General features: G+C 53.1%; 1 protein-coding gene across 1 annotated transcript in view; it reads right to left on the reverse strand.

The window, feature by feature from the left end:
• Window positions 1-6,004: 6,004 nt before the first annotated feature.
• UBE2H (ubiquitin conjugating enzyme E2 H) overlaps window positions 6,005-25,671 on the reverse strand; it is a 50,783-nt gene continuing 31,116 nt past the window's right edge. The window contains exons 4-7 of the mRNA XM_066996774.1: window positions 18,572-18,611; window positions 17,844-17,896; window positions 13,946-14,074; window positions 6,005-8,325 (exon numbers count right to left, since the gene is read on the reverse strand). Of these exons, the coding sequence (XP_066852875.1) occupies window positions 8,201-8,325; window positions 13,946-14,074; window positions 17,844-17,896; window positions 18,572-18,611 (347 nt within the window). The 3' untranslated portion in view covers window positions 6,005-8,200. The remainder of the gene's footprint in view (window positions 8,326-13,945; window positions 14,075-17,843; window positions 17,897-18,571; window positions 18,612-25,671) is intronic.

Genomic DNA, 25,671 nt, shown 5'->3' on the forward strand with positions numbered 1-25,671 from the left:
ATGGTCCCGGAGAAAGGAGGGACCCTGGAATGGTCCCCAAAAGGCCAGGATGGTCCCCGAGATGTGGGATAGTCCCCAAGAACCTGGGATGGTTCCCAAGAGCCTGGGATGGTCCCCAAGACGTGGGCTTGTCCCCAAGATGTGGGCTTGTCCCCAAGAACCTGGGATGGTTCCCAAGAGCCTGGGTTGGTCCCCAAGAGACTGGGATGGTCCCCAAGATGTGGGCTTGTCCTCAAGAACCTGGGTCCCCATAGGATGTCCCCAAGAGCTTGTCTAGGGATGGTTCCCATTGTTGTCCCAAGAACCTGGGAAGAGCCTAGGATGATGGTCACCAAGATGTGGGCTTGTCCCCAAGACTTGGGATTGTCCCCAAGAACCTGGGATGGTCGCCAAGAGCCTGGGATTGTCCCCGAGAGCCTGGGATGCTCTCTAAGAGCCAAGGATGGTCCCCAAGGAGGGGAGGTACCTTGGGTGGTCCCCAGGAGCCTGGCGTGGTCCCCAGGAGCTGGGGTGGTCCCTAAGAGCCCGAGATGGTTCCCAAAGACCTGGGATGGTCCCCAAGGACCTGGCTTGGCTTCCAAGCAGGAAGGTGCCTGCGATGGTCCCCAACAGCCGGGATCTTTCCCAAGACCCCAAGAGAGTCCCCAAGATCCCACCTGGTCCCTGAGCAGGGAGGCATCCTGGGATCATCACCCAAGATCTGGGACAGGCCCCAAGAAGGGAAGCTCCCTGTGATGTTCCCCAAAACCTAGAATGGTCCCCAAGAGCCTGGGATAGATCCTAAGAGCCCAAGCAGGGAGACACCCCGGATGGTCCCCAGGTGCAAGGATGGTCCCAAAGGAGCTCTGGATGATCCCAAAGGCCCCCAGGATGATCCCATGACCAAACCAAGGCCAAGTTTTTCCCCACTCCCCATGCCCCCAAGCAGCTCCATGCCGCAGGCACCACCCCAGAAAATGGCTCCGACAACCCAAAAGGTGCAGGGTGCTACCATGGGTAACGTGTGGGTGCACAACACCGTGGTGGACCGGGCACGTAGGGCTGGCCGGGCTGCAAACCCCGTCCACGGAAGGGACCCACGCCATCCTGAGCGCGGTGCGGGACCCCCCGGCGCCGGGCTCGTCCCTCTCCCCGGCACCGTCAATATTTCGGCTCCGCCAGGATCCGGCCGAAATTTCTTCGCGGCCTCACCCCTACAGAAGCCGAGCGGAGCAAATGGCCCTGTTTAAAAATTTACACCGCCTCGCTTTGTTCCTAACCCGAATATTTGATGCGCGCGGACGCGGAGAAGCCTCCGGAAAGGCGGCGGGGGCCGGGCAGAGCCGCCCCGCTGGCGCTGAGGCTCGGGGCCGGGGCTCGGCCGGGGCCGGGTTTCTTTCCAAGGCTCCTCGCCGGGCTCAGATGGGGATGGAAACGATAATGCAATATTGATGCGGCGGGATGCGGGAGCGCAACCCGAGTACATTAGCCACGCGGCCCTCCCCGGCACGTTTTTATGGCTGTGGTGAGGCCGGGGCTGGCAAAACCCCCCTGAGAGGCCTGCTTGGAAATGGGGTTGGACCTTGGGGGGGAAATATTAGGGGGAAGAGGGGTTGGGAGAGGATGGGGGATTGTCAAGGGAGGTGGTTATTTGTTTTTTCTGCCCCTGAGATGCGATGTGAGGGGATCAGTGTCCCACCCCGGTGGGCTGGGGTTGGACACCCCGGCTTTGTGCCCCACTGTTTGGGGTGGGTGAGGAGCTTGGGGCAAAGCTGCTGGGCTCAGGTTCCCCCAGGCTGGTTCCCAAGATGTGGGGTGGTCCCCAAGAGCCTTGGATGGTCCCCAAGACCCTCGGATGGTCCCCAAGGAGGGGAGGTACCTTGGGTGGTCCCCAGGAGCCTGGCGCGGTCCCCAAGAGCTGGGGTGGTCCCTAAGAGCCCGAGACGGTTCCCAGAGAAAACGGGGGCGCAGAAGAGGAGGAAAAAAAATCTCGTTTTGGGAAAAGGAGCTGCAAACCAAGGAGTACGGGGAGAGGAAGGGCCCCTGGCTGCAAACCACGGCCGCACGTGGGGCAGGACCACCGACTGCAGGGTGAAGGGCGACGTTTGCCAGCACGGCGCTGGGAGGGGGCTCCCCAGGAGCGCTCCTGCTCAGCCGGGACGCGGCAGGGATGCCGCTGAGGGCAGCTGCAGCCGCTCTCGCCCTCGCCTGGGTCCCTCCTGGGCGAGAACCATCCCTCCGCGTGGCCGCGGCTCCAGCCGGATGCGTTCGTTTACCAGGCCCCGGCCTGCTGCCTTGCACCGGCACCTCCAGCGCTGACCCAAATCGGCATTTGGGGCCCGGATGGAGCCAGTCCCTATCCTAAACCCACCTCTCTCCCTCCCGTCCTCCCCGAGGGGTTCAGGTGGCGCGGGGAGGGGGTGCTCAGCACCATTGCAGGGGGGGGCCGGGCGCAGCCGTCCCCCGCCGGAGCATCATGCATTAGTAATGGCCACCGATCCGACCCGCGGCGCTGACGGCATTTCTTCCAGCCGGGGGAACAATTCGGGCCGTAACCAGAGCCGGCGCGGGGCAGGCGGAGAGGGCTCAGGTGTCCCCCGCGGCCCTTGGGGTCACCTGTCTCGGTGCCCGCTCCGAGCTGCACGTCCCCAGTCCCCGGGTCGGTGGCCGGGGCCAGGCTGCAGCGCTGGCAGCCCTTGGGGGGGGGGGCGCATCCGGATGGGGCTGGGGTCCTTCGGGCACCGGCAGCTCCAGTCTGGAAAAGGGGGCAGTTTTGGGGGTCCGCCAGGGCTGCGAGGTCCCAGCCACCTGCTGGGACATGGGGACAAAATGTGGAGGGGGGGGGACATCCCGTTCACCCCCTGGAGCAGCCTGAGGACTGAGGTCCTGAGCATCACCGGCCTGTCCCCGTGTCACAGGGGTTGTGCAGCCACCAGGACGGCACCCAGAGCCCCCCGGGGATGGCACCCACCGAGCTGCAGGGCTGGCAGCCAGGTCCCACGGGGGAAAGCACCCAAAGCCCCGCGAGATGGCACCCAGAGCCCTGCAGGGCTGGCACCCACAGCCCTGTGGAGAAGGCACCCAAAACCCCGTGGAGATGGCACCCAAAACCCCGTGGGGAAGACACCCAGTGCCTCAAGGGGCTGGCACCCAACGCTCTGTGGAGAAGGCACCCAGAGACGTTCAGGGGTGGCACCCAAAGCTCCATGGAGGCAGCACCCAGAGCCCCACGGGGAAAAAACCCCAAAGTCCCATGGAGCTGGCACCCAGACCCCCATGGGGATGGCACCCATACCCACGCAGAAGGCACCCAGAGCCTTTCAGGGCTGGTGCCCGAAGCCCCGTGAGATGGCACCCGTCACCCCATGGGGAAGACACCCGAAGTCCCCCGGGGATGGCACCCACAGCCCCACGGGCACCCATGCTCCGTGCCCTTCAGCATCGCACAGCTGGGCAGGATGAGGCCGCCGGGTGCTCCCGGGGGTCACCAAGCGGCACCCGCCCCTACCTGGGTGTCCCCATGTCCCCATCCCCGGCCACCCAAACCCGGTGAGCTCGGTGGGGTGGGAGGTGGCAGGAGGGGACACGGAGGGCACCGGCAATGCGCCCAGCTGTGCGCGTACTGGGCAGAGTGGGAGGCTACTGGTGGGGCTCGGGGGCCACCTGCTGGGCAGAAGGGACAGCGCCACCCCCAGCTGTCCCTAAAAGCCCCCTGCCGGGGGAGGGACACACAAAGGGGGGGCACAAAGGGCTGTGCCCCCTGCCCTGCTCCCTCCCCAGGGCAGGGCACGGAGCCCGCAGGGCTGGTGGTGGCCCCAGGAGGTGGCACTGGGACGGGGTGTCACCCCCCCCCCTCCCCAGCACCCAGTGTCACCCGAGGGTGCCAGGCCGGGTGCTGGCAGCAGGTGGCACCCAGCCACCAGCCGGGAGGGTTTGGGGGGGGTTTGGGGGAACCGAGGGGAGGGTTCCCAGCCCCAAAATTCGGGGCTGCGGCAAGGAAAGCAAGGATGGGGGCGAGCCACTTGCAGGACCCTGGCGCAAAGGTGGGCTGTTGTCCCCGTCCCTGTCCCGCCCCCCAAAATGTCACCTCTGGGGACCCCAAATCCCACGGGCGTTAATTACCCCGCAGCCCAGCCCCCAGAATTTGTGTGTGCTCAGCACCCGGTGCAGCACGGCCCCGTTTTTGGGTGTCCCCCCCCCAACATCACACAGCACTTTCAAGGTGATGGCACTCTTCCAGGGGCCGAATCCAGCCCTGGCGCTGAACACGGTCACCGGGATGCTCGGAAGCAGGCAGCCAAGGAGGAGGGGGCTCTCCCAGTATCCCCAGTAAGGCACTGGGTGAGCCCTGAGCTCGGCTTCCACCTCCAGCCCGAAGCTGGCCGCGGGGGGCCACACGCGCGCAGCCCCCCCCCGGGACACAGCCCCAAGGGCCCGGGACCCTTCCTGCGAGAACCGAGCTGTCGGGGCTCAAGCACCAGGCGGGCTCCGAGGTATAGACATTATTTTTATTTAAAAAAAGTTTACAGTTCTTTCATTATACACAACTATGGGAGAGGTTATACTCCGAGAGCGAGGAGGCGTTTCGGCCGGGCGGCGACGTGCCCACTACATCACAACGCGGGGGGGGAAAAAAAAGGGGGAAAAAAACCAAAAAAAAAAAAGAAAAAAAAAAAAAAAAAAACTTAGACTCGAATGAAGGGCAAAACACCCCGATCTCTTCAAGTATCACGCTAGGTACCAGTACAGGCAGTAAGACAACGGCCATTTCTCGTGCTGCAAACACCCCTGCTTAAAGTGCCAGCGGGACTGGGACAAGCGAAAAGGAAGGGAAAAGAAGAGAAAATGGTCAAACGCCTCCCGCCCTGCCCCGGGGATGGGCTCCCACCCCAGCGGGGTCTGCATGAGGCTCCCCGCTCGTCCCAGCCAGGCTGTGGGGTCTCGGGGTGGTCGCAAAGGGGCTTCGTGGGCTCCGTCCCACAGCACCTGCGGGGCCAAACCTGCGGGGAGGAGGCTGGGGACCACGGCACCGGCCTCGAGGCAAGGTGCCGGTGACACCGAGGGGTCCCCAAGGAGCTGGGGGGGTGGTTTGCGCACCAAGAGGCGAGGCAGCTTTTCAGGTCACATATAAAAAAAAAAAAACCAAAAAACAAAAACCGAGAGCAAACGGGAGGTGGCAGGAGCAGGAGGCGACGCAGTGCCACGTGGGCACCCAGGGGCTGCAGCAAGTTTTGGGGACCCAGGGACGAGCCTGGGGCTGGGGGCAGAGGGGGGCTGAGCAGCTCCCCCCCTCCCCACAACGGAGGGCATGGTGACAACCAGATTGGTTTCTGAGTAATTCAAAGGAAAAAAAAAAAACAACAAACAAACCAAAAAAGCTCAAGCTGACCCAAAGAAGAGCAACCATGCTGCACCAGGGCTCCACCTTTCCCTTCCAGACCACGTAGAGGGTTTTATTTACAAACGACTTGTTGGGAGGGAGGCTTCTTTCGGGAGGAGGAGGAGGAAGACTCGGAAACCAAGGGGTGAAAAATGACACAAGATGAAGGAGGAAAGAAAAAAAAAAAAGAGTGGTGCAAGGCTACAAGCAGGCGTTCCCGGCCCACAGCACCGATCCCTTTCCAGCTCATCCCCTAAAAGCATCTGACCCTAAAAGCATCATGCAGCAAGGGCACGCACACCCGCGGGCAGCAGCGGATTTTTTTTTGTGCTGTGCCAGGGTGGTGATTTTGGGCACAGCTCGGCCGTGCTACCCCGGGCAGGGGCATTTTCCAAGGAAAAACCAGCTCTAGACCGCAAGCTGGCAGCCTGGACTCGCGCCACGAGCCCTGCTGCATCCTCACACCGTCATTTTGGGGGCGCCTTCTTTAGGATTGCGCTCACCCCCCAAAAGGAGAGGGGTACAAGCGCGATGCCTCGAATCTGACCTGGGGGGAGTGATGGGGAGAGGAAGGGTTACCTGCAAAGGAAGGGGGAAGGAGGTTAATTAGAACACTATTTTTATACAATATTGAAAAAATACAAATTTTTATTGTGTTTTTTTTTTTTTTTTCCTCCTTTTAAACCGAAATCACCACCCAGCACTTGCTCTACTCCTAAGTAGCACCTACGGTAAAGGTTATAGCACAAGCAGACGGCGGGGTCAGCAGGTAAGCGAGTTAAAACGGTGCCAGCCACCCGCGGCCCCTCCCTCCCCAAAGAAATGAGGAAAAACAGCGTGCTAGGTAAGAGTTAAGTACACCATTACATGTTAAATAGTTAATATTACCCTTCCAACAAGCCACAAATGCTAGATAGAGAACTTCAGCACAGTCACTAGCCACAGCCCTACATCACTGCTTCAAAACAAAAAAAAAAAAAGAAAAAGGGAGGGGGGAGGAAGGGGAGGAAAACCCTTTGCTTCATGCCCGTAATTAACGTAAAGGAAATTCTTTGTATATTTTTATTAAGGAAAATCATGCTAAAGCAAAATGGTACGAGTCGTTTCTTTTTTTTTTTTCTCCAAAACAACAGCAAAAAAAAATTGATTGTGCTTTATGAATTCGAAAGAGGATTGTAACCTTCCAACCCCGCTGACTCAAAGCTTGGTGGCGTTTCTAAAGAAAAAAACAAAAAAAAAACACACTTCTGGGAAAAGGAAAATGTCCCAATCTGACATCCAAAACTCCGCTCCAGAGTTGCACAGGGTGGGTCGATTTCCACGCACTGTCCTGTGGGTTGCACCGCAAGTGAAAATCATCTTGTCCAAACCCCTCCGAAACCCCCCCAAAATACAGCAGGTAACGTTCAACATTCTGATTGGAAATCCATCTTAGTTCAAACCTCCAACACACAGTTATCCGAGTTCAAGTATACCAGCATCCCAGGTAGACATTTGCTATATCGGGTTTTGTAGCATCGTAACAAAAAATCTCAGCTCGCTGAAAGACACCAAGACAAACCAAACGTTTCATACAGAAGTGTCCTGAAAGGAAGGAAAAAAAAACAAAACCAACAAAACAAGCAGATTCACTTGCTTCCTCAATTGGTGCTTTTAGTCTTTTTTTTATTCATCTCAATTTTTTTTTCTAGATCATATTCTTTGTTAACTTTACGAAATTTTTAATCCTGTTGTACACACACAAGCAGATGGCTACCAAGCTGGTGCAGAAGGGGAAAAAAAAAAAAAGAGGAAAATAAAATCAGTGCCGATGGATTCGTGGACTACAGCCAATGGGCCAATCTTCGTGGATCTGAAGCTCTCAGCAAGGCTAATCCATCTGGTCAGAGAACCCTCCTAGGGGACAGAGGTGTTTGCGAGGTGTTTAACCATACTTCAAGCAAGAGAAAAAGCAAAACTTGAAGCCATTAAAGGGCAGCAGTTTCAAAAACTATGACAAAGTAAGAGTTTGACTTCACATGTGCTCCAGCTAAATCAAAAGCACTGCTCAGAGAGCATTGTTTGTGTGGTTTTTTTTTTTCCTCCCGAGAAGGGAACAGCTCGTAATCCAGACCAAGAAAGTGAGCAACATCCAGATGAAGGCTTTCAAAAAGTCCCAAGAGCAAATAGACCAGTGGTTGTCAGTCCCTACAGTTCAGAAGGGCAGGCAGGAGTCCACGTACAAAAACGGACTGAAAATCCAAGTCACAATTCTTAAGCTTCAATGCTCTGAATAGCTCCATGCATTTGTGTTGGTTTTTATTTACTTTTTTTTTTTTTTTAAATGTGACTCCACACAAAATACGATCAGCAAGGTTGACCTGAAGGAGCACCTTTTCTTCCACTGTCTGATCTACACGGTTAGTATGTTATCCCCCAGATTTTTTTTTTTTTCGTTACTTTGAGGAAACGCTGTTCCACGGCAGCATCCAAGGTGGTGTCTTTGGAAACATCGATCAGAAAGCAAACATCTCGGCTAACTCCCTACCTACCAGGGCAGCTGTTGTAGCTGACAGTTCAGTAGCACACAAGTTGACTTGGCCAAATGGAATCTGAATGCATGCATTCGGGCTGCATATTGCTACCAAAATGGAATGTGGGAATATGCTATGCACCTCGGGTTGAGAAATGACCAAGAAAATCAAGATCTAAAGGGTGATATATATATATATATCAATGCTATTATTCATAAAAACCTTGTTTAGTAATAAAAAAAATTGCTTTGTTTAAATATGAATATTATAGTCTGCTTCTCATGGTTAGGAAATTAGAGTCTCTCTGAAAAGCAGGTTGCCTCTTCTACTACAACTCCATATCCTGAGCCTCGTCTTCCGAGAAGTCGGACATGGAGCTCTCGGATGAGCTGTCCCCGGTGCCTTCTTCCTGTTCTTTTAGTGCTTCTTCTGTTGCATATTTCTGAATGTATTCTGCGTGCGACAGAAAAGAGAAGACATTAAACAGCAAATATTCAACAGGCAGAGGATGGCTAAGCTAGGACTAACAGCTGGCGGGGTGACGTGTTGGACAGATCGTGCGCATTACAGCGGTCACCGCAGGCTGACCACATTCCTCTGACCAAAGGCAGCACTGTCCAGGAACACGGCAAGAAAACACTTGAAGACAATCAAAGACGTGCAAGACCCTTGAAAATGTGCAGTCTCCATGCTCCCACACCACTGGCACACGCGCACACACAGCTAGAAACAACCCAAGTTCTCCCTCGTAGAGTTTCTCTCACGTTTACTGTAATAGGATTACATTTACTGCCAAAACAGAAGCTTCCACGGTGACAGAGAACAAGCCTAAAAGCCACCGAGAGGTCACTATTACATAGCCTGGCTTTAAAAAATTACAATCGGAAAGTTTAAACTGATAGCACAGGACAGGAGTCACTGGAACCGACCCGAGAGACTGAGGAGGAAGAGGAGAAATCTCAGAACAAACCAGATGTCCCCAGTTTGGGACGGGAGAGACTGTGCCTAGGTGGAGTTTAAGGAAGAATGGACAGAGAAAGAGCAGAAGACTACTGCGGGAACAGGTTTGTTTAAGGGAATGGGTTTGTTTAAAGTGAAAACCCAAAGCACGTCCCCTTTTCCTCCTGGCTCCTGGAGCAGCCCCCCTGAGGCTCAAGGAGGGGCTGGTGACCTCAGCACGCGGGTTATTTTGGCCGAGAAAACCTTCTTGCTACACATCCGTGCTGAAAAAGCAGCTTCAGGGCACGAACAAGTGAAGAAACATCCCGACAGCACCTCTTCCACCCTGCCTTTCAGCAAGGAAACGGGAGCTGTGCTTGCGCCGCCTTCGGGGAATTTCAGCTGCAAACTCGTCTCCTTTCCAGGCACGAAGGTACTAAAATGCAAAGCCTCCCCCAGACGGCAAGACTAAAACACTGAAGTGAGGGAGAATTCCGTCATCCCTTCGTGCTCGAAGACGGGTCCCTGCACGGAAACGTGTCACGTACCAGCCCCAGCCCAGCAGCCTTCCGAACTGCGAATTCTTTTCTTTCTCCCCGGGGAGCAGAAGGGAATGAGGTGCACAAGGATCTCCTCCGGGAGCACAGAGAAGTTTTTTATTCTGTATCCCATTGGCAGGGGGATGCATTGCAGGGCTGCAGGAGGACACACCCGATATCTCTAAGTCCTAAAGCACAGGTTTCAAAGACCGGGCTTTTTAAAGACTGCGCTTTTTAAAGACTGCATTAGGACTGCCCTGCCTTTCAGCCTAATGGAAGGGACAATACTTGGCAAGAAATCTTTTATCACTCCCCCTATTTCTGGGGCTGATAGAGGGACACGGAGCTCAGGTAGTTGCCCCAGGCCCGGGAGGATGGCATGGGCAGAACCTGAAGACAAACCCTCACGGAGGGGTCCGCAGGACGGAGCAGCCGGTGGCCTCGGCAGCCCAGCTCTGCCCTGAAAAGCTCTACGTGAGAGCTGGCTGGAAGGTGCTTCTGAGCCCAAAGAGCTTCGGTCTAATGACGCACGTAGCGTTTAAGATACATTATTAACTCGCTCGCTCAGACTGCAGAAACTGCTGTTCGAATCTGTTTTACAAGAAGCTGTAAGAACCGATAAAGTATTAAAGGCAGCTCCGTAAACACCAGGAAGCAGGGAGCACTCGAGGCCTCTCCGCGCGCTGCAGAGACTCAGGGTGCTGCCGGGCTCTCGGAGCACACAACATGGGCAGAAAAGTACCCTTGTCCTCCGTCCTCAGGTTCTGGTCGCTGAAAATCCTCTTCTCGGAAGGTGCTGGACTATGATATGATGGTGCTTAGGCCCTGCCTGATCGCATCTCCTACCTGTAGCGGAGATCGGGTGCTGTAGAGTCTGGGGGCAGGGGCCACCTGCCAGAAGAGACGGACACTGCAACGTGAAGGAAAACGAAGCAGCAGACCTAATCACATTTAAAGACAAGAGGAAGTGACTGAAAGAGGGATGCAAAAAAGCATCATGCCTTCAGAAGATTTACATGGGTGGGTGGGCAGCAGACGACGAGCAGAGATAAGGAGATGGGATGATGCCAACAGGACACGTCCCTGCAGTGGCCACTCCCTGGAGCTTTCCAGGAACTGATCTCCCAGATAAGCTGTTATTTCTTGCACAATCCAAAGGGAACCAAAGTTCCTTCGCTGCAAGACTTGGGATGTCCTGGATGACAATAGTAACCTCTTCCTGGGAACTTCAGGATCAGATTCACTCTACGCCTACTCCAAACCCAACTAGGATGGCAGGACAGGGGGCCAGAAGTGCTCCTTCACTGCCTGCTTCATGTGTTCTCCGGCAACCGGTGATTTAGACGCAGAAGCCACCATTTCTTATGGAAAAGAAAAGGAAAAGACCTGCCTGAACCTAAATCGTTTCAGATAAAACGAGACTTACAAGCATGTCAAATGTAAAATGCCATCCTCTGCCCAGGAAAACGACCAGGCCCCTGGGCTGGGCCTTTCTGGAGGTTTAATCTCAGAAAGGTCAAGCTTCCAGGGAACTTTTGTGCTGAACACTGCATTGAACTTGGATCTTCAGTTTATTAAGGGAAAATATTAAGGGAAGGACACCGAAACATCTAAATAATACTGACAAACCAGCAGAAGCCCCTTCAAATCCACAAAGAAAAGCCTTGATGTTCCCATTCCTACCAGGGAAATTCCACTCGGATCCATCTGTTTTTAAACCCTGGGGCAGGAAGAACAAGCTGTGACTATGCCCTGTGGCTGGTACACGCCTGTGAGCTTTTCAAAACACCAGCACAGCTACGCTGGAACCGCACAGCCACCAGGCAGGATGGGAGAGCTGCTCCCAGAGGTGTCCCCTGCTCCCAGCACCAACACCCAACCCACCCCTCAGCGCCCTTTCACTGCTGCTACTTACCACCCTGCCCTCCCCAAAGCAGCTTTCATGCTAGATCTGCCAAAGAGAAGGCAAAAGGAAGACACAAGGGAGTTAACAGCTCAACAGAAGCTAATCTTGAGCCGCTTCTCCCTGTCTGGAGCCCACCTTTTGGTGCCACACCAGCAGTAAGACAAGGCACCCTGCCGAGGAGCGTCAAAAAAAAGGAGATCTTTAAGGAGGACGTGGTTCTGCGTCCATTGACTGCTTGATCAACATAAAGGCTCTAAGGCTAAGCATCACATTTTCCAGCTTCGTATCAGTAATATTAAATATTTACACGTCCCATAACAGATCCCAATTTGTTTAGGGCTCAATACCAAGAATCACGGCAGCTCCAAACCCTGTGCAACATCTCTAAGTCTACGCCCGTCTCTTCGCTACTGCTCTATGCGCTCATAACTAAAAAATGAAGAAAAGCAGCGATAAATTATGTATTTGCAATACTGCGTTTCCCAGAGCAGGGAAGCTGTTACAATCCATTGCCTCAGTTTTTACGCGTCCAAGGCTATTTTTAAAAACACGACAATACGGAACGGCAACGTTGAGCTCTCTCCTGCTTGTCACGCAAGCCTGGGAAGAGACAGCAGAGGCAGGACTCTCGGGTACACGGAACGCGAGACATGTTTCAACTCCTTCAATCTCCTTCCAGATCATCTTCACGGGCTGTACCTGTCTGTTGGGACGGCAAGGAGGGAGCAGACTGCCCTATTTAGCCTCCCGTAGGCAGGCCCCTGGATGTTCCTTGCAGCACCTGCTGCTGGCTACCATCAGTCTGATCGCTTTTTCCAGGGTGTTTTTTTTTTTCCCCTGGTTCATTAAAGCACAGAGGATGCCCAAACTATCCCTCATGCTGACCCTGGAGATTTTATGTGACAAACCACTTTGCCTGAAGCTTGTTCATATGGAAAAAAAAAAGGCAATGGACTTGAGGATACCGAACAGGCCAGCTCTGCAGGGTAGTTCTTACGATCTTGTCACGCAGCTGTCAGAGGAGTCGAGCAAAGCGTGCTGAATAACTCAGCACTTAAATCACAGCTTGGCTTGACCTCATTTGGAGTTCCACCCTCAGAAAAACACCCCGCAGTTGATGAAGGGTCATTTTGCATCAGAACAAAACAACTCGAGGTTTAACCGCTCCGGCGTGACGTGGCAGCCCTGATGAAAGGGCTCCACCACCGAATCCCTCATCTCTCTGGTGTACCCGCGCTCCCTGAACACAGGGGGGATGTTGCAATGCTGTTAGGGAAGCTGTTGCCCCATCTCGCACGGGAAGACTATTAGATCGTGCTGCTGGGGGATGCTCCCCTTGCTGAGCAGGCCCTGCACACCCTGCTGGCCGGGCTCCCACGGACAAACGAGCCTCATGGTTATTCAGGGACCAAAAAAAAAAGGTGGTCAGGATCTCTATTCAAAACTTAGCTGGAGACCAAATGCGGACCAAAGGCTGTGAATTACCAGCTACGGGATGAAAATGACCAACCTCTAATTAAATACTGATTGTGATCACTGGATCGAGGGATAAAACGTCCGCAGCTTTTGCCACAGGCCCACTGCCTCCGCTCTTGCCTACGTGCGGCTGATTCTGGGGAAGGCCAAGCACCCGTATTCTTATTTTCTCTCATTTCTCAGGTTTCGCATGCAAAACTAATTCAGTTTATGCCTCACTTAGCTTGCCAGGACAGTACTCCTATCCTCAGTCTCATCCATACGAGCCCTTACTGGGACCCTTCCCTGACCCCCAGGAGCTACCGGCTCTTTATTTCTGACTTGGTTTCATTTGTCCTTCCGCAGGCAGACACAGCAGCACCCTCGCAGGCTCTGTCAGGGCTCACCCATCCTCCCCAGTCACTGTTAACGCTTAGCCGAGGCTCCCCGAGCTGAGTTGGAAGCCTGTGACCACATCCTGCTCCCGGTGATCCCAGCAGTCAGTCCCTTCCTATCTGAAGGTCCCTTTGACGTGTCTTCAAGCCCCACTCAGCCCTCAAAACTAAAACTCCTCCAGTTCTTTGCCTTTTTCATCATCAGAGGCATCTTCAAGACCATCTACCCTCGTCATACTCTTCAAGCCATCACTAATTGGCCTGCAGCTTTCTTAAATGGCACTCCCTGAGCAGGGTAGAGCACTAATAAGCCTCAGCTGGAGTAGGCAGCACCAGTGAAGGATTACTTGGCATTTACTGAGAGTTCCTGCTCTGTCACCGTACAGAAGCGCTTTCTGCAATGGTATCGCCGATTCTTTGATTCCTGCTCTCAGACAGATTTCCACAGAACTGCTAACAAGCACTTTTATTCAGTAATTGGGAACTGGATATTTCCATTTAAGCTGAGCACTTTTCCTTGTCCCTTTCTTCAGCGACATACTTTTTATTTTTTCCCCGATCTCCAAAGAACAGCATCAAATCCTAACCTACTATGCTTACCTCCCTGCTTAGGATCTGCTAACGAGTTAAAACCCTGGCCACACGCTGCGCACACCATGCACACCATCTTCAAGCAGGTATTTACCCACCCCTTATTTCAGGCTACTTTCCTTTAAAACGAACAGGGCTGCTGTGACGGGAAGGAACGGGCACGAATCTGCAGCGAAGACAGTCCTCGATCCCCCAGGTGGGATCACGGTAACACTACTTACTCTTCAACGTGTTATTAGTGCCCTTACCTTTAATTTTCTGTTTGTACTCTTCTGGTCGGTGGAGGTACATGGCTGCAGCGTCGCCATTTAGAGGATCTATGGGGTTAGGATAGGCCAGCAGCTGGGGCAGGAACGATTCAAATATATTGGTGAGATCTGCAAGTGAAAGACATCCACGGACCAAGAGTGAGTCGGATTCATCATCCTGCAAGCACTGACACCAAAGAGCAGCACAAAGCTGGGCAAACACGCTGAAAACGTGGACACAAAATAAAGAGGAAGGCATCGGGAAAGGAGCACACGTAGCTGTGGCTGCTGCTGGAGACACGCTGCAGCTCTTCAGCTAACTTCACCAACTACTCAACATCCCTACAACGTAGCTACGGATATCTGCGGGTTGAAAAAGTGGAAGGTGAACTGTCTGGAACATCCGTGGAGACTTGCTTAGCCCTGGCTTAAAAATAAAAGGAGAAAAACCGAAACCAGCACGATTCCCCCCATCCCACCTCACTGAGTTCTTCTCCCACTTCTGCCTCCCTCTCTAAGCATCATTATGGGTACCTATCTCATGCTCCATGACTAAATGGACTTACCTCGAGCACAAAACACCTACAGGGCCTTAGATGACGACTGCATTACCAGAAAGAGCAACCAACAAGCCAACCCCCCGCGACCCAAACCAATTCACAGGATGCAAAGAGACCCCAGTAACGCCGCAGCGCCAGCTGGCATCTGCCGCTAAATAACCCCCACCAGGACACATCCTCCTGGTGCTGGTAACTGCGGATGCACGAAGCCCTCTTCCCACGGCCCTGAGACAACAAGTGGGGGTGTTCAGCCACAGCCCTGCATCACTCCTCCTCCTCGGGGGGCTTCGGAAGGGCTCTGCAACCCCCCCCGAGCAGAGATTAAACGGGGTTAGGAGGTCCGTGCTACCGCCCGAAGGTCACATCCTCTGTGGATCTACCACCGTGTGCCTTCTAAATGCGTTTATTTAATCCTACCCAAGGCCAGGGAGACTCCAGGAGCTGTCAGTTCTCTTCTGCATCGATGCGTCAGGACACACGGACACCGTGCTACAGCCACCCCAGCCACCTGCCCAGCACAAACCCTGCTGCTGGGTAGGAAGGAAGGCCATGGCTTATATACACTCAGGAGCACAGGGGTCGTTCCAGCTGGAACCACATCACCCAGCTGCAAAAAGTCAATGGTATCGATCGCTACAGGTCACAACCAACTGGTCTCTGCTACGCAGGGGCACCACTAAGAAATTAGGTGATTTTACCCTGAAATCTCTGCTGTTAGAAACCATTGCCCCTTCCACCGCCAGCAGAGGACAGTGACAAAGCCCTGTAGAGCGCACACAGGGTGAGAGCCGTGACCAAATTTGACCAGCTGAGCACTCAGCGCCACCAACTAGTCCTAGGATGAAGCACAGCAGCAACTGGAAGAAGGATCAGAATCCGAAAAGGGACCACAAAAACAGTGACAGCGCTCGGCAGGAATGCTTTCTGCCATGGCCTTGGGAGTGGCCTCTCCTTGGAAAACCAATTTCACCATCCTAGGGATTGGGTTCAGACATATCAGCACGAAGTTAACTTCAGCTTGTGCTGCCACCTGCTCTTGGTGCAAATCTCCCCACGAGCAGGCTTAGATCAGGCTTCTCTTTATAGCCACTGGACACCTAAACCCTAGCGTCTGCTGAGCAGAGTCCTAAAAACTACCATGAGTCACTGAACACACTGCGGGGAATTTTTTATTATTATTTTTAAGGAGACCCGAGGGACGTCCCCCTTCTTTCCGATCACTAAAAGCAGCGTTAGTTTAGCGAGAACTAGTTGAACGTGAGCAGGAAGCCTAACAATCGCACCAAGGACCTGATACTTCATTAGGGAACGACGGGGAGCCTAGCCATGAGGTCCTCACGAATTTATTGGTGGCTATTCCGGGTCTCTTCCACCTTAGTTTCCTCCTTGAATTCTCTGACCCAGTTCCTCTGCCAGCGCAGGAGCGCTCTGGTTCCAAGGGGTAACGCTCCCACCAACACAGCTGTGCCGGGAAGCACTGGGGAATCTTATTTCCCCCTTTTGATTGTGTTCAGAAGCCGGCCACCTCCTTATTTCAGGTGAAGCCCTGGAAGCGAGGAGGAGAGCTGTAGGCGCTCTGGTGTTTGACGACTCCTAACCGAAGGGGCAGAGCGAATGCAGTCATCCCAGCACCCTCTCCGCAAGCTTCGAGGCATCCTACAGTAAAGCCAGGGGAGCCTGCAACGAGAGGACTGCCAAAAAAAGCACTTTGTAACGCCAAGTTTCACTTCGTAATGCCGAGATTCACCAGCTACTGAAAGGTGCTCTGTACAAAATCCGCACCTGATACTTTCAGGTTTCCTTGCATCGATATCACAAGGAAAAATACGGGAGATTTTTTTGCAAGCTTGCTGATATTAATACGTCAGAAGCAAAGCAAAGACGAAGATATTTTTTCTACCTCTGTGAGCAACAGCAAGGACAGAAATACAGCAGCACTCGTTAGGAAACCTCTCACAGAAAGCCCTCCTATGAAATCGCTTGGAAATAGCGCAGAAGCCCCGCCGTGACCGCCTGTGAGAGCATGCTGCAGAACAGAGGGGATATCCACACCCGTCTGCCGGGGCAGAGAACCAGCCCCGCAGTCGCAGCAGAGCGATTTCTTTCTGTCCAGCCACCCCCACGACCCGCGGGTGGCATCGAGGCTGTGCAACAGCGGCAGGCCCCGCGCCGAGCTGGATTCCCCCGTCGGCTGAACCACGCAGGCTGATCCCCAGCAGAGGGCTTGCTTTGCTGCCAGCTTTAAGTCCTTCGCCCCGCATCAGATTCTCCCGGGACACAAAAGCCTTCTCATCCTCTGTTAGCAACGCCGCCCGGGTCACGGCGAAGGCAATCCTTTACAGCAAAACCATGCGAAGCGTACGCCACGCAGCCGCGCCGGGAGGACTCGAGGCATTCCGATTCGGAGTCAGGTTCAACAAGTTGCTATAGCAATTTCACAGCCGGCGCTCGCCAAGTCTAGTGTTCCCTCACAAATTGTGCTCGTGAGGAAGGGGAAGTGGCTCATCTCTCTAGCAACTGCTTGAAAACTCCAGCTGACACGGGTAAAGTTGGGTTTTCAAGGGAAAACGTGAAGGATTTGACGTGTACGTTTCCTTGAATACTTTTCCATAACACAGAATTGGAACACCTGAAGTTTATATTTTTTAGATTATATTTTTTAGAACACAGCCAACCTAGACTAGATTCTCAAACGTATTCCTTTTTTCCTCAAATGTAGTCCTTTTTAACAACTTCAGCCTTCCCTAAATGCTGTTTTAATGGATCTTCAACTATCAGTTGACCTTGTTACAGCTCTGCAAAGGAGAGTTACAGCCAGGGATAACAAGAAACCCCAAACCTTCTGCAGCAAGCAGTGCAGTTATTAGATACACGATCCCCTCCTAACCTGCGCTGAAGTGATGCTGCCGCGAGAAAGTTTCTGGTGTCACCTCCTGCAGAAGTGGGACCGTAGCCTCGTGCACAAAGAACAGCAGTTCGAACGCACATGCAAAACGTGGATGGGGTAGCTGAAACGAGGGTTCACTTTCCATACAGTCTCTCCTCTCTTTTGTTGCCGAATCACCCCTGGGTGCTGCTGTGTAGCTGCCAGACCCCACCAAGCAACGGACCGAGCGATTCCTTGTGAAGCTTATGGAATGTTTTTTTTGCCTCTCTGGCATAAAGACAAGTCACGAAAAGTGTTTTCGCATGAAAATCTTACTTTCACGTGACGTTGGCTCAGCGAGAAGACTGAAATTTAACTAAAAGGAGTCAGCCTAAGATCATCTGTGCCTGTGTTGTGTTAACCCACCCAATACGGACGCTCGTGTGATTTTCGGGGGAATGCCAAAACTCACCGTAGAGAGCCGTCCAAGTTTGATTGATTACATCTAGACATACAGTTCCTGACCTGAAACATATGGAAAAAATTGAATTAAACACAGTCACACTCAGAAACACCCTGGGGATTTAACACAATCTACCCCCCTTCCACTGCCCTGCCTTCGCCCCGCGGTTTCAGATAAGCTGTGATTTACTCCTGTCCCGTGGTTAAGAGGGGGGCGGCCTTTAACTACACAAATCTTTGTACTCTGCACAAAGGAAAGCAAATTGGAGCCATTACTGAATTAGCTGGCCCATACGGGGACCTACTGGAGAGACCGAAGTGGAGGTGGCTCCCCTTAAACCCGAACTGAAAAATTGTGGCAAAGCTGATTTCTACTGTAAAGCATTTTATCAAGAACGTGAACTTCGGCTAAAGAAGGAGCTACGGCTAAGCCAGCACCCTTCCCTGTTTCAAGAAAGCCAGCACGAGGCCAAGGAGAAGGGGTCTTACAGCTCCGAATTTTCTGTAAGTGAGGCACGTTACAGTGCAAAGACCCGATCCGAGAGCCTGCAGCACGCATCTCCCCATCTTGCCTACAGCCTGACCCACTCCTGGAAGTGGACTTTAGAAGACATCCTTTGGACTGCTAGATTAGCTGGAAGCGTCATTAAAGTCTGGCATATTATTACAGAGCCAGGACACAGTTTCCATTAAACAAAAGCCTTAGAAAAACCACACACACACACGGGATTTACTTACGCTTCATCGATGTTAGGATGGAAAATTTTATTCATGAATCCTGCAAAAAGAGACACTGGTAAATAGCAGAAAACAGCCAAAGGTGGTTTTTTTTTTTTGTTTTTAAAAAAAAAGAGAAATCTGGAATTTACTGAACAAGGACTCTGCTTACTATTTTCACAGAAAAACCCGGCTTTGCTATATATAGCCACGTAACCTTTAAAATACGCAGCCAGCATTTTGACCCTGGGGTCCCCAGCCTTTCCCTTGAACTGCAAAAAAACCCCGCTCACAGCACAGCAGTACCACAACGGCTGTGGTCCAGCGTTAGCTTGAGAAGAACTGCCCGTCAGCACAATTAACCACACATCTCTGTGATTTATAAGCTGCAGGGATCATTTCAATACAAACCAAGCACAAATTTTAAGCTCTAGTTTAAGTTTTCGTCTCTTTTTAGAGATGTTTCTTAAAGTTTTTCTGCAACTTGAAGTTACAACATTAATCTACATTTGTAAGCCATTCAGGAGCAAAAAATTCCCTGGTTCAAGAGTTACAACACCGTGGTAGAAGATGCCTCGTATTTTAGGGACACCTCTGGCTACTGCTACCAGACACAAAGCCACGTTTTCCAGCTACGTCGTTCAACCTTGAGTTAAAGACGGACCGAGCCTCAAAAAACTCCCCCTTCTCCCACAAATAGAGCTTAAAAAGCAAAAATATTAGAGGGATTCTAACATGCCACGCTTGCCACTGTAGCCTGTATAGAAGTAGAGCACATCGACCCCAAAAAACAAGTTCAGCATTTCGGGTGACTGCATGGGATGCCAAATCCTGCTCCCAAACCCCTCCCTTTCAGTAGGGGGGAACTAAAACCCCTGGTGAGGGACCCGTCCCCGCTACACAAGGGATGTGTGCCAAGGAAAACAGATTCGGGTTTTCCAGTTACTTCACTGGAAAATGGATCGAGTGTCCCATATACTTCTGCTGGGGTCCCTATACACTTCTGCTTGGTCCCTGTATATTTCAGCTCTGCCCAGAAGGGCTGGCTGCAGCCCCTGTTTCTGCACCACTTTAAGCGGCTCCCAGATCTTACCTTGCTGGCTTTTTCTTCTTCCCAGAAGGTAAAATCAAACCTTGCTTCCTTCGTCACATCACCATCCCTTTCCCTGTAAAGCCCTACAACCCCCCCCAGGTGGGAGCCCACAATCTACTTCAGCTAACAGCAGCTACTCCTGATAAAGGTGCTGCTTATAAAAACAGGAAAGAAAATTAAATCCGGGGTATTGACTCAATCCATTTAAAAAGAAAAGACAGTTTTCTCTTCCAACCAGGCCACAGAAGCGTAGAAATACCTCGCGGCCCCGAGGAGCAGCAGCGATGCACCAGCTCTGCCCGAACCAGGAGCGAGCGCAGTTTGAGTGGCAGCTTGGTTCCCAGCTGGGTAAGAGCCGACATATGGAGTCAGCTCCCTTTCTTTCTACGTATTGTGACACAAATATAATTCCGTGTTTACTTGTACCACTCGGATTTTGCATAAATACAACGCAAGACTGAAACGATGCCCGGAAACAGAACGGTCTCTAGAAGGAAGAGCAAGAACTGCAGAAGCGAGCCCGTGCTAACAAGTGTCTTTCAGGAAAACCTTCCCGTGATTCAGCTTGAAAAACTGAAGCAGAGTGAAAGAGGGAGGCTGTAGTCCCATCAAATATTTACACTACGGTAGCTCCCTCGGGTTTAAGTCAGGTCACGGATCCATTACGCCAGGCACTGGAGAGATGCGGCGAGCAACGAGCCCAGATCTAAATCCTGCCTCTCTCTAAAAGGGGGGGGGGGAAAAAAAAAGGAGAAGTTTCTGAAAAAGCAGTAAAGGGAGGACAGGAGAAGGCAGAAGGCAGCCAGAACAGAGCAGCAACGTGCGGAGCTGCCGAATTAAACGCTGTCCGTTCTGATTTCTGGGCCGGAGACCAGCTAGAGGCAAGGCATCCCCCTGCCTCCTCTCCTTTGGGTTTTCTCCTTTTTTGGGTTTTGGGTTTTCTCCTTTTCTCAGCTACTTCCCAGGAAGTTCTCCCGCAGCCACCCGCGGCTGGTTGCACCACGCTGTGCCGCGCGGACACCTGCGGGTTTGGCAGACTGCGGCCACCCTTCGGTGCTTAAACCGGACACCACATCCACGGAGGTGACACCGGGCCACCCGCTCCTGCCCTAGAGATTTCCAATTCTTCTCCGTCATCTTCGCGCTCACCCGAGGAGCGATCCCTTCTTTCAGTGCCCTTGGTCTCGAGCTCTCCACGTTGAACAGCTGCTGTTCGAGGCCGAGCACGAATATCCCCTCCCTGCGCTCCTCACGTCCTCGGCTGTTGCCGCATCTTCTCACAACTCTCCAAGGTCCCCCCAGCCTCCTGCTCCTGTAGATGCAAACTGCCCACCCCCAGCACAACTTTGATCGTATTTTCCCTCTTCCTGACCCAGATACGAGTCCAATCCGTCCTCTCCTCCTCGTTGGAAAGTCACCCTCAGTGACGAAGCACCAACCTCGCTCCGGTAACGCCGCCTTTCTCTGTATTTCTACAAATGCAGAGCACAAAGCAGGAGTGTCCAATTTGCAGAGGAAGCCAGGAGTGGAAAAAAAGCCTTCCCTGCCAGCATAAATACAGCGGCAGGTTCACTGCCACAGCACCGAGTACAACACATCCCTGATTAACTGATTAAATTAACTGATTAAAGCGCCACGCAAAACTTTGGGGAAGCAGCGAGGACCCCAGGGAGGTCCCAGGCCCTTGATTTTGGGTTCCCACCGCAGCCAGGAGCACGAAGCTGAGCCCCCTGAGCCTGTGCAGCCGTCGTTCTGGGTGCTGGACTGCATGTGAACACTTCACTAAACATTTTAGCACTCACGCGGACCACCGATTCCCTGGAAAACCCGACGTTTAGGTGGAGTTCTGGCAGGGTGACCGCAGCCCGTATTTTCCATACGGAGACACCACGATCCAGGAGAGCCTCTCGAGGTAAAGCAGGCCTGCAGGAAACCTGTACTGACAACAAGCTTTGGGTGAAAGCAGAAAAAAAAATACACCCATAAAGGGGTTGCACAACAGAAAGGGACCTATCTGTTCCAGGGCTGGAAGGTGCTGGGACCCACACGCAGGTGCTGACCTTCAAAAACGGTGATATTTCTGCAGCAGCCCTGGAGTAATCGCTCCTTGGCTCGGCAGAGCCTTTGAAGGGAAGTGTATTTGTACATGAAGTCAGCTGGAAGAAAGGCTGTCAGTCTTCCCCGGCTGCTGTCAATGCTCACACGGTTGCGGGGTTGGCCGCGCTCCAGGTGAAGTTCTCCCACCGAGCTCCCGCAGCAGCCAGGATGAATCCAAAAAGCCCGGTGCTGAGCCGCGGTCGGGTCAAAGCGGTGCTGAGCCTCGGGCCCGGGGCTGGGCAATAGCTGAGCGCAGGGGAAAACCGAGAGGAATTTCAGACTTGTGTTGATGTCGAAGGATCTCCTGAATAATTCCAGCCTGAAGCTCTCAGGATCGGGCTGGGAAGCGCTGCCAGACCCAAGGCACTCCGGCAAGCTGCCGTGCCAGTGAGCTCCCCTCCAAGAAGCTCTCCTCCAAGAGGCAGAGCCCGAGCACTCTGGCGAGTTGGGAACACCGAGGGCACCCGGGGCAGCTTTGTCCTGCCTTTGTCCTGTGGAGCCAACAAGCAGAAAGCTCCTGCGAGGGGCAGTACCACGCTGATCACTCCCCCTATCATCACGCCTGCGTGGCTGGACCGTAATTGAGGCAGGGTCCTACCTTAGTACATCCCTCGTCTATTTGGGAAAATAGAAGGCTCTGGCTTTACCTGAAAACTTGCAGAAAACAGGGATCAGGCCTGGAGACCGCCTCCCTGCTCTTGCTACGGGTGCTGGCCCGCGGCAGCGGAAGGGTTTCTGCGCCCACCGGTGCTCCTCCAGGTCAGGCGCTGGGCACCATCCAATGAGCAGCGCTTCCAAAGTGCCCGCTGCTTCTCCAAGCTCCAAGTACAGCCAGCTTAGCTGTACGAGAGGTCCCCAAAAGACCTGAGAGATCCCCCAAAAGATGCTTTTTTTTTGCTGCAGCACAGCTCTTTAAAGCCGTGAAGCATGCACGGAGGAAAACGAGCAAGCGATCAGGGCATCCCAGCCCCCTTGCTGAGCAGGGGGACAGCTGCACAGGCTGCCCCACGCCAGTGGTAGCTGCAAAAGGACATCCCACCTGCTCGGGGGAACGTGCCAGAGCAGGGCCAGTTATATCTGGGACTTACCTAGCCCCCAGCCACCACCGCTTGCCCACGTGTTGGCGCTCTGCTGGCGAAGCAGGGCCAGCTGGACGTTTCTCCGTCCGACCAACTGCGACAGCACGTTCACGTCTACGTGCCACCGGTGCGCCGAGCGAGCAGCCGATCCGACAGGCGTACAGCCGCCTTCCCTGCCTTCCAGGGCAGGGGACTGACAAGGCTGAAAGTTTTGTTTTTCAGTGAGAGACTAAAGGCAAATCAGGAAATCGCTCAGACTGCCTGGCTGGGGAGGTGGGAAGGTGGTTACGGGCTCTCCGAAGCAGGATGCAGTGAGTTTCAACACCGCACCAAGCCCACGTGGCTCGGGTGAGCACCCGAGGCGCAGGGCACAACGATGTGCACAGAGATCAGCACGCAGAAGAGCCCGTATGCAGCACAGAGAGATCAAGAACACTTTTTCCTCCACTTTTTTTTTTAACCACAGGACAACCTAGCTAATGGAAAAAAGTCTTCCAAATACTCGTGCTTCCAAATACTTGTGCAACGTTGCCAAACAGCCAGATAAGATTAGTCTAAAATTAATGTTTAGTACTTCCCTCCCCCCTCTAAACACTCAAAAGCCTGCAAGAGAACACGCACTTTAAAAAAAAACAACAAAAAACCCCACGCTGCACTCATTTCAGGGACTGCCTGCTTGTGTAACCGATCACGAGCGCGCCACGCACTGCGGGTTGAGAAACCGCAGTGGGAGACGGAGGAGAGGGCACGAGAGCAAGGCTGCTGCCCCAGCCCTCCCCGTAGTCCCCTGGGGACACTGGGACTACTGGTCTACCTCGTCTGGCGCTCTCAGGTCAGTGAGGTCTCACTGAGAATTACAAGGATTTCATTTTTTTTTTTTTTTTATGAAATTCAGGGGCTAGGAGCTCCTTCAGGATACAAAGTCGAGCACAAGGCTGCGCACCGACCGTGGAGGCATCCGTCACGGCGCTGGCGCGAGGGGGCTGCGTAACATCAGCTCGCCAACAGAAGCAGAACAGTTTATATTACCCCACTCAACTTTTAGTGGCTTTTCAAAACAACGCCATAAATAATCCCGCAGCAGCTTCCACGAGGGAAATATCAGGAGAGAAAAAAATACGGCCGTAGGGGATGGGAAATGGTGTCGAGAGCTGTCAACTCCGGACCCCCTGCCCAGAGGGAATCGCTGAGCCGCCCCTTCCTGGGAGCGGAGAGGCAGCAGCAGCAGCTGGGGAGCTCGTGGCTGAGAGCTGCAAGCTCTGAGAAAAAAAAAAAAACCAAAGCAATTGCCCAATATCACTTTGTCTGACTGCTCAGGTGCACCGTCACCTGATGCCCAGAGCCTGGCACAGAAGGCAGCGAATCCGTGCCAAGCCAGGCTCGAAAACACCTCCCCAATTTTGTCTGGCTGTGGCAGGGGAGATGCAGAGGGTGCAGAGCGTGCGTCAGACCGCAGCGGAGCCGGGAATACAGATTACCTTCGGGTGCCTCATCTTTCCCCGCGCACAAAGCCCGGCGTAGGGGAAAGAACAAGAGGTTTCACGGCACTCACAGGTCACACCGAGGATCAACGCGCTCCAGGAAGAGCGAGCTCAGAGCGGTCGCCGGCGATGAGCGACTCACGAAATTCCAAGGAGCAAAGCGTAAGGCAAGCCGGAGAGGAGCTGGGAGTAAAAATAGCAGCTGCGGTTCAAAAGAAGAAATTAAGCACAGGCCAAGAGAGATCCGGCAAATCCTGGCTAGAGCTGAACGGCTTCGATCCCGTGCTGGCTGCCACGATCTGGTTATAGGCACACACCTCCGGATGTTCAAGGCATTTCGTTTGGGAAAACACCTCGAAGAGGTGAAATACAAATGCAAGGTATCTGCAGAGAGCGGGGACAGAGATGGGAGGAAAAATGAGAGCTGTGTATAAACGCACACGGGTTATTGGAGAAATCGAGGCCTCTGCGCCTATCGTGCACAAACTTGGCAGCTCTGACATTTGATCATCGAGGAAACAGGGACTCGGTGCTGGCCTAATGCTTCTGCAGATTTTTAGCAATAAAATAAACGCCATGGGGCTTCCGGGTAAGAGCTCGGGCTCCCGTGTTCCTCTATCTACTGCCCTGCTCTTAGCCTCTAAGCGAGGCAGGACATCACTGCTCTTCCTCCTGGGTTTCGGGTACCGAAGAGCATTAATCTCCAGCTCTTGGCAGGCGTACGGGCAGACGAAAAACATGCAAAAAACTTACACAAAGCGTTCTCGTGATATGGGAGCTTGAAAACAGTACTGCGAGTACTTCCCAACTCCCCTTTGAAAGGGCAGGAACAGACCGGGCACAAAGAGATACCGAATCCCGAAGGGAAGGGAAAAGCAGCGAGGCAGTGCCAGCAGGGTTCCCGAAACCAGGAACAGCTCACGGAGTATTGTCTAGGAGGCAAAAAGGAACAAAACATCCAGCAAGGCAGCGCTTCGTGGCCTCGTAAGAGCAGGGATATTTACGTTAAGCGACAAAAGCATTAAGAGCAGCAGCGCTTGGTAATTCCAGAAATCAACAGGGCATTTTTCAGGGGTTAGGCTTTGTTCTAACAAACTGCTCGAGTCCTTTTCTTTTAAATCCTAAAGACTTCGATATTTGGGGATCACAAGCAGAGTTAATCAACCTCAAGAGGAGTACTCAAGCCTAGAGCCAACATGATAGCACCACACCTCACTCCATCTACGTTTTTAGTGCGCGTATTTCCCTTTTCCCGTCCTTTTCCCTTTCCTCTCTTGCTAGGAAAAACTATCCTGCACCAAGGTGGTCAGGAATCCATCTAATTACACAGCAAAGACCAAGCAAAGACCAGGTGGTGCCAGAAATCCCAGA

Source organism: Anser cygnoides, chromosome 1, assembly GCF_040182565.1.
Source record: "Anser cygnoides isolate HZ-2024a breed goose chromosome 1, Taihu_goose_T2T_genome, whole genome shotgun sequence".
Taxonomy (NCBI): domain Eukaryota; kingdom Metazoa; phylum Chordata; class Aves; order Anseriformes; family Anatidae; genus Anser; species Anser cygnoides.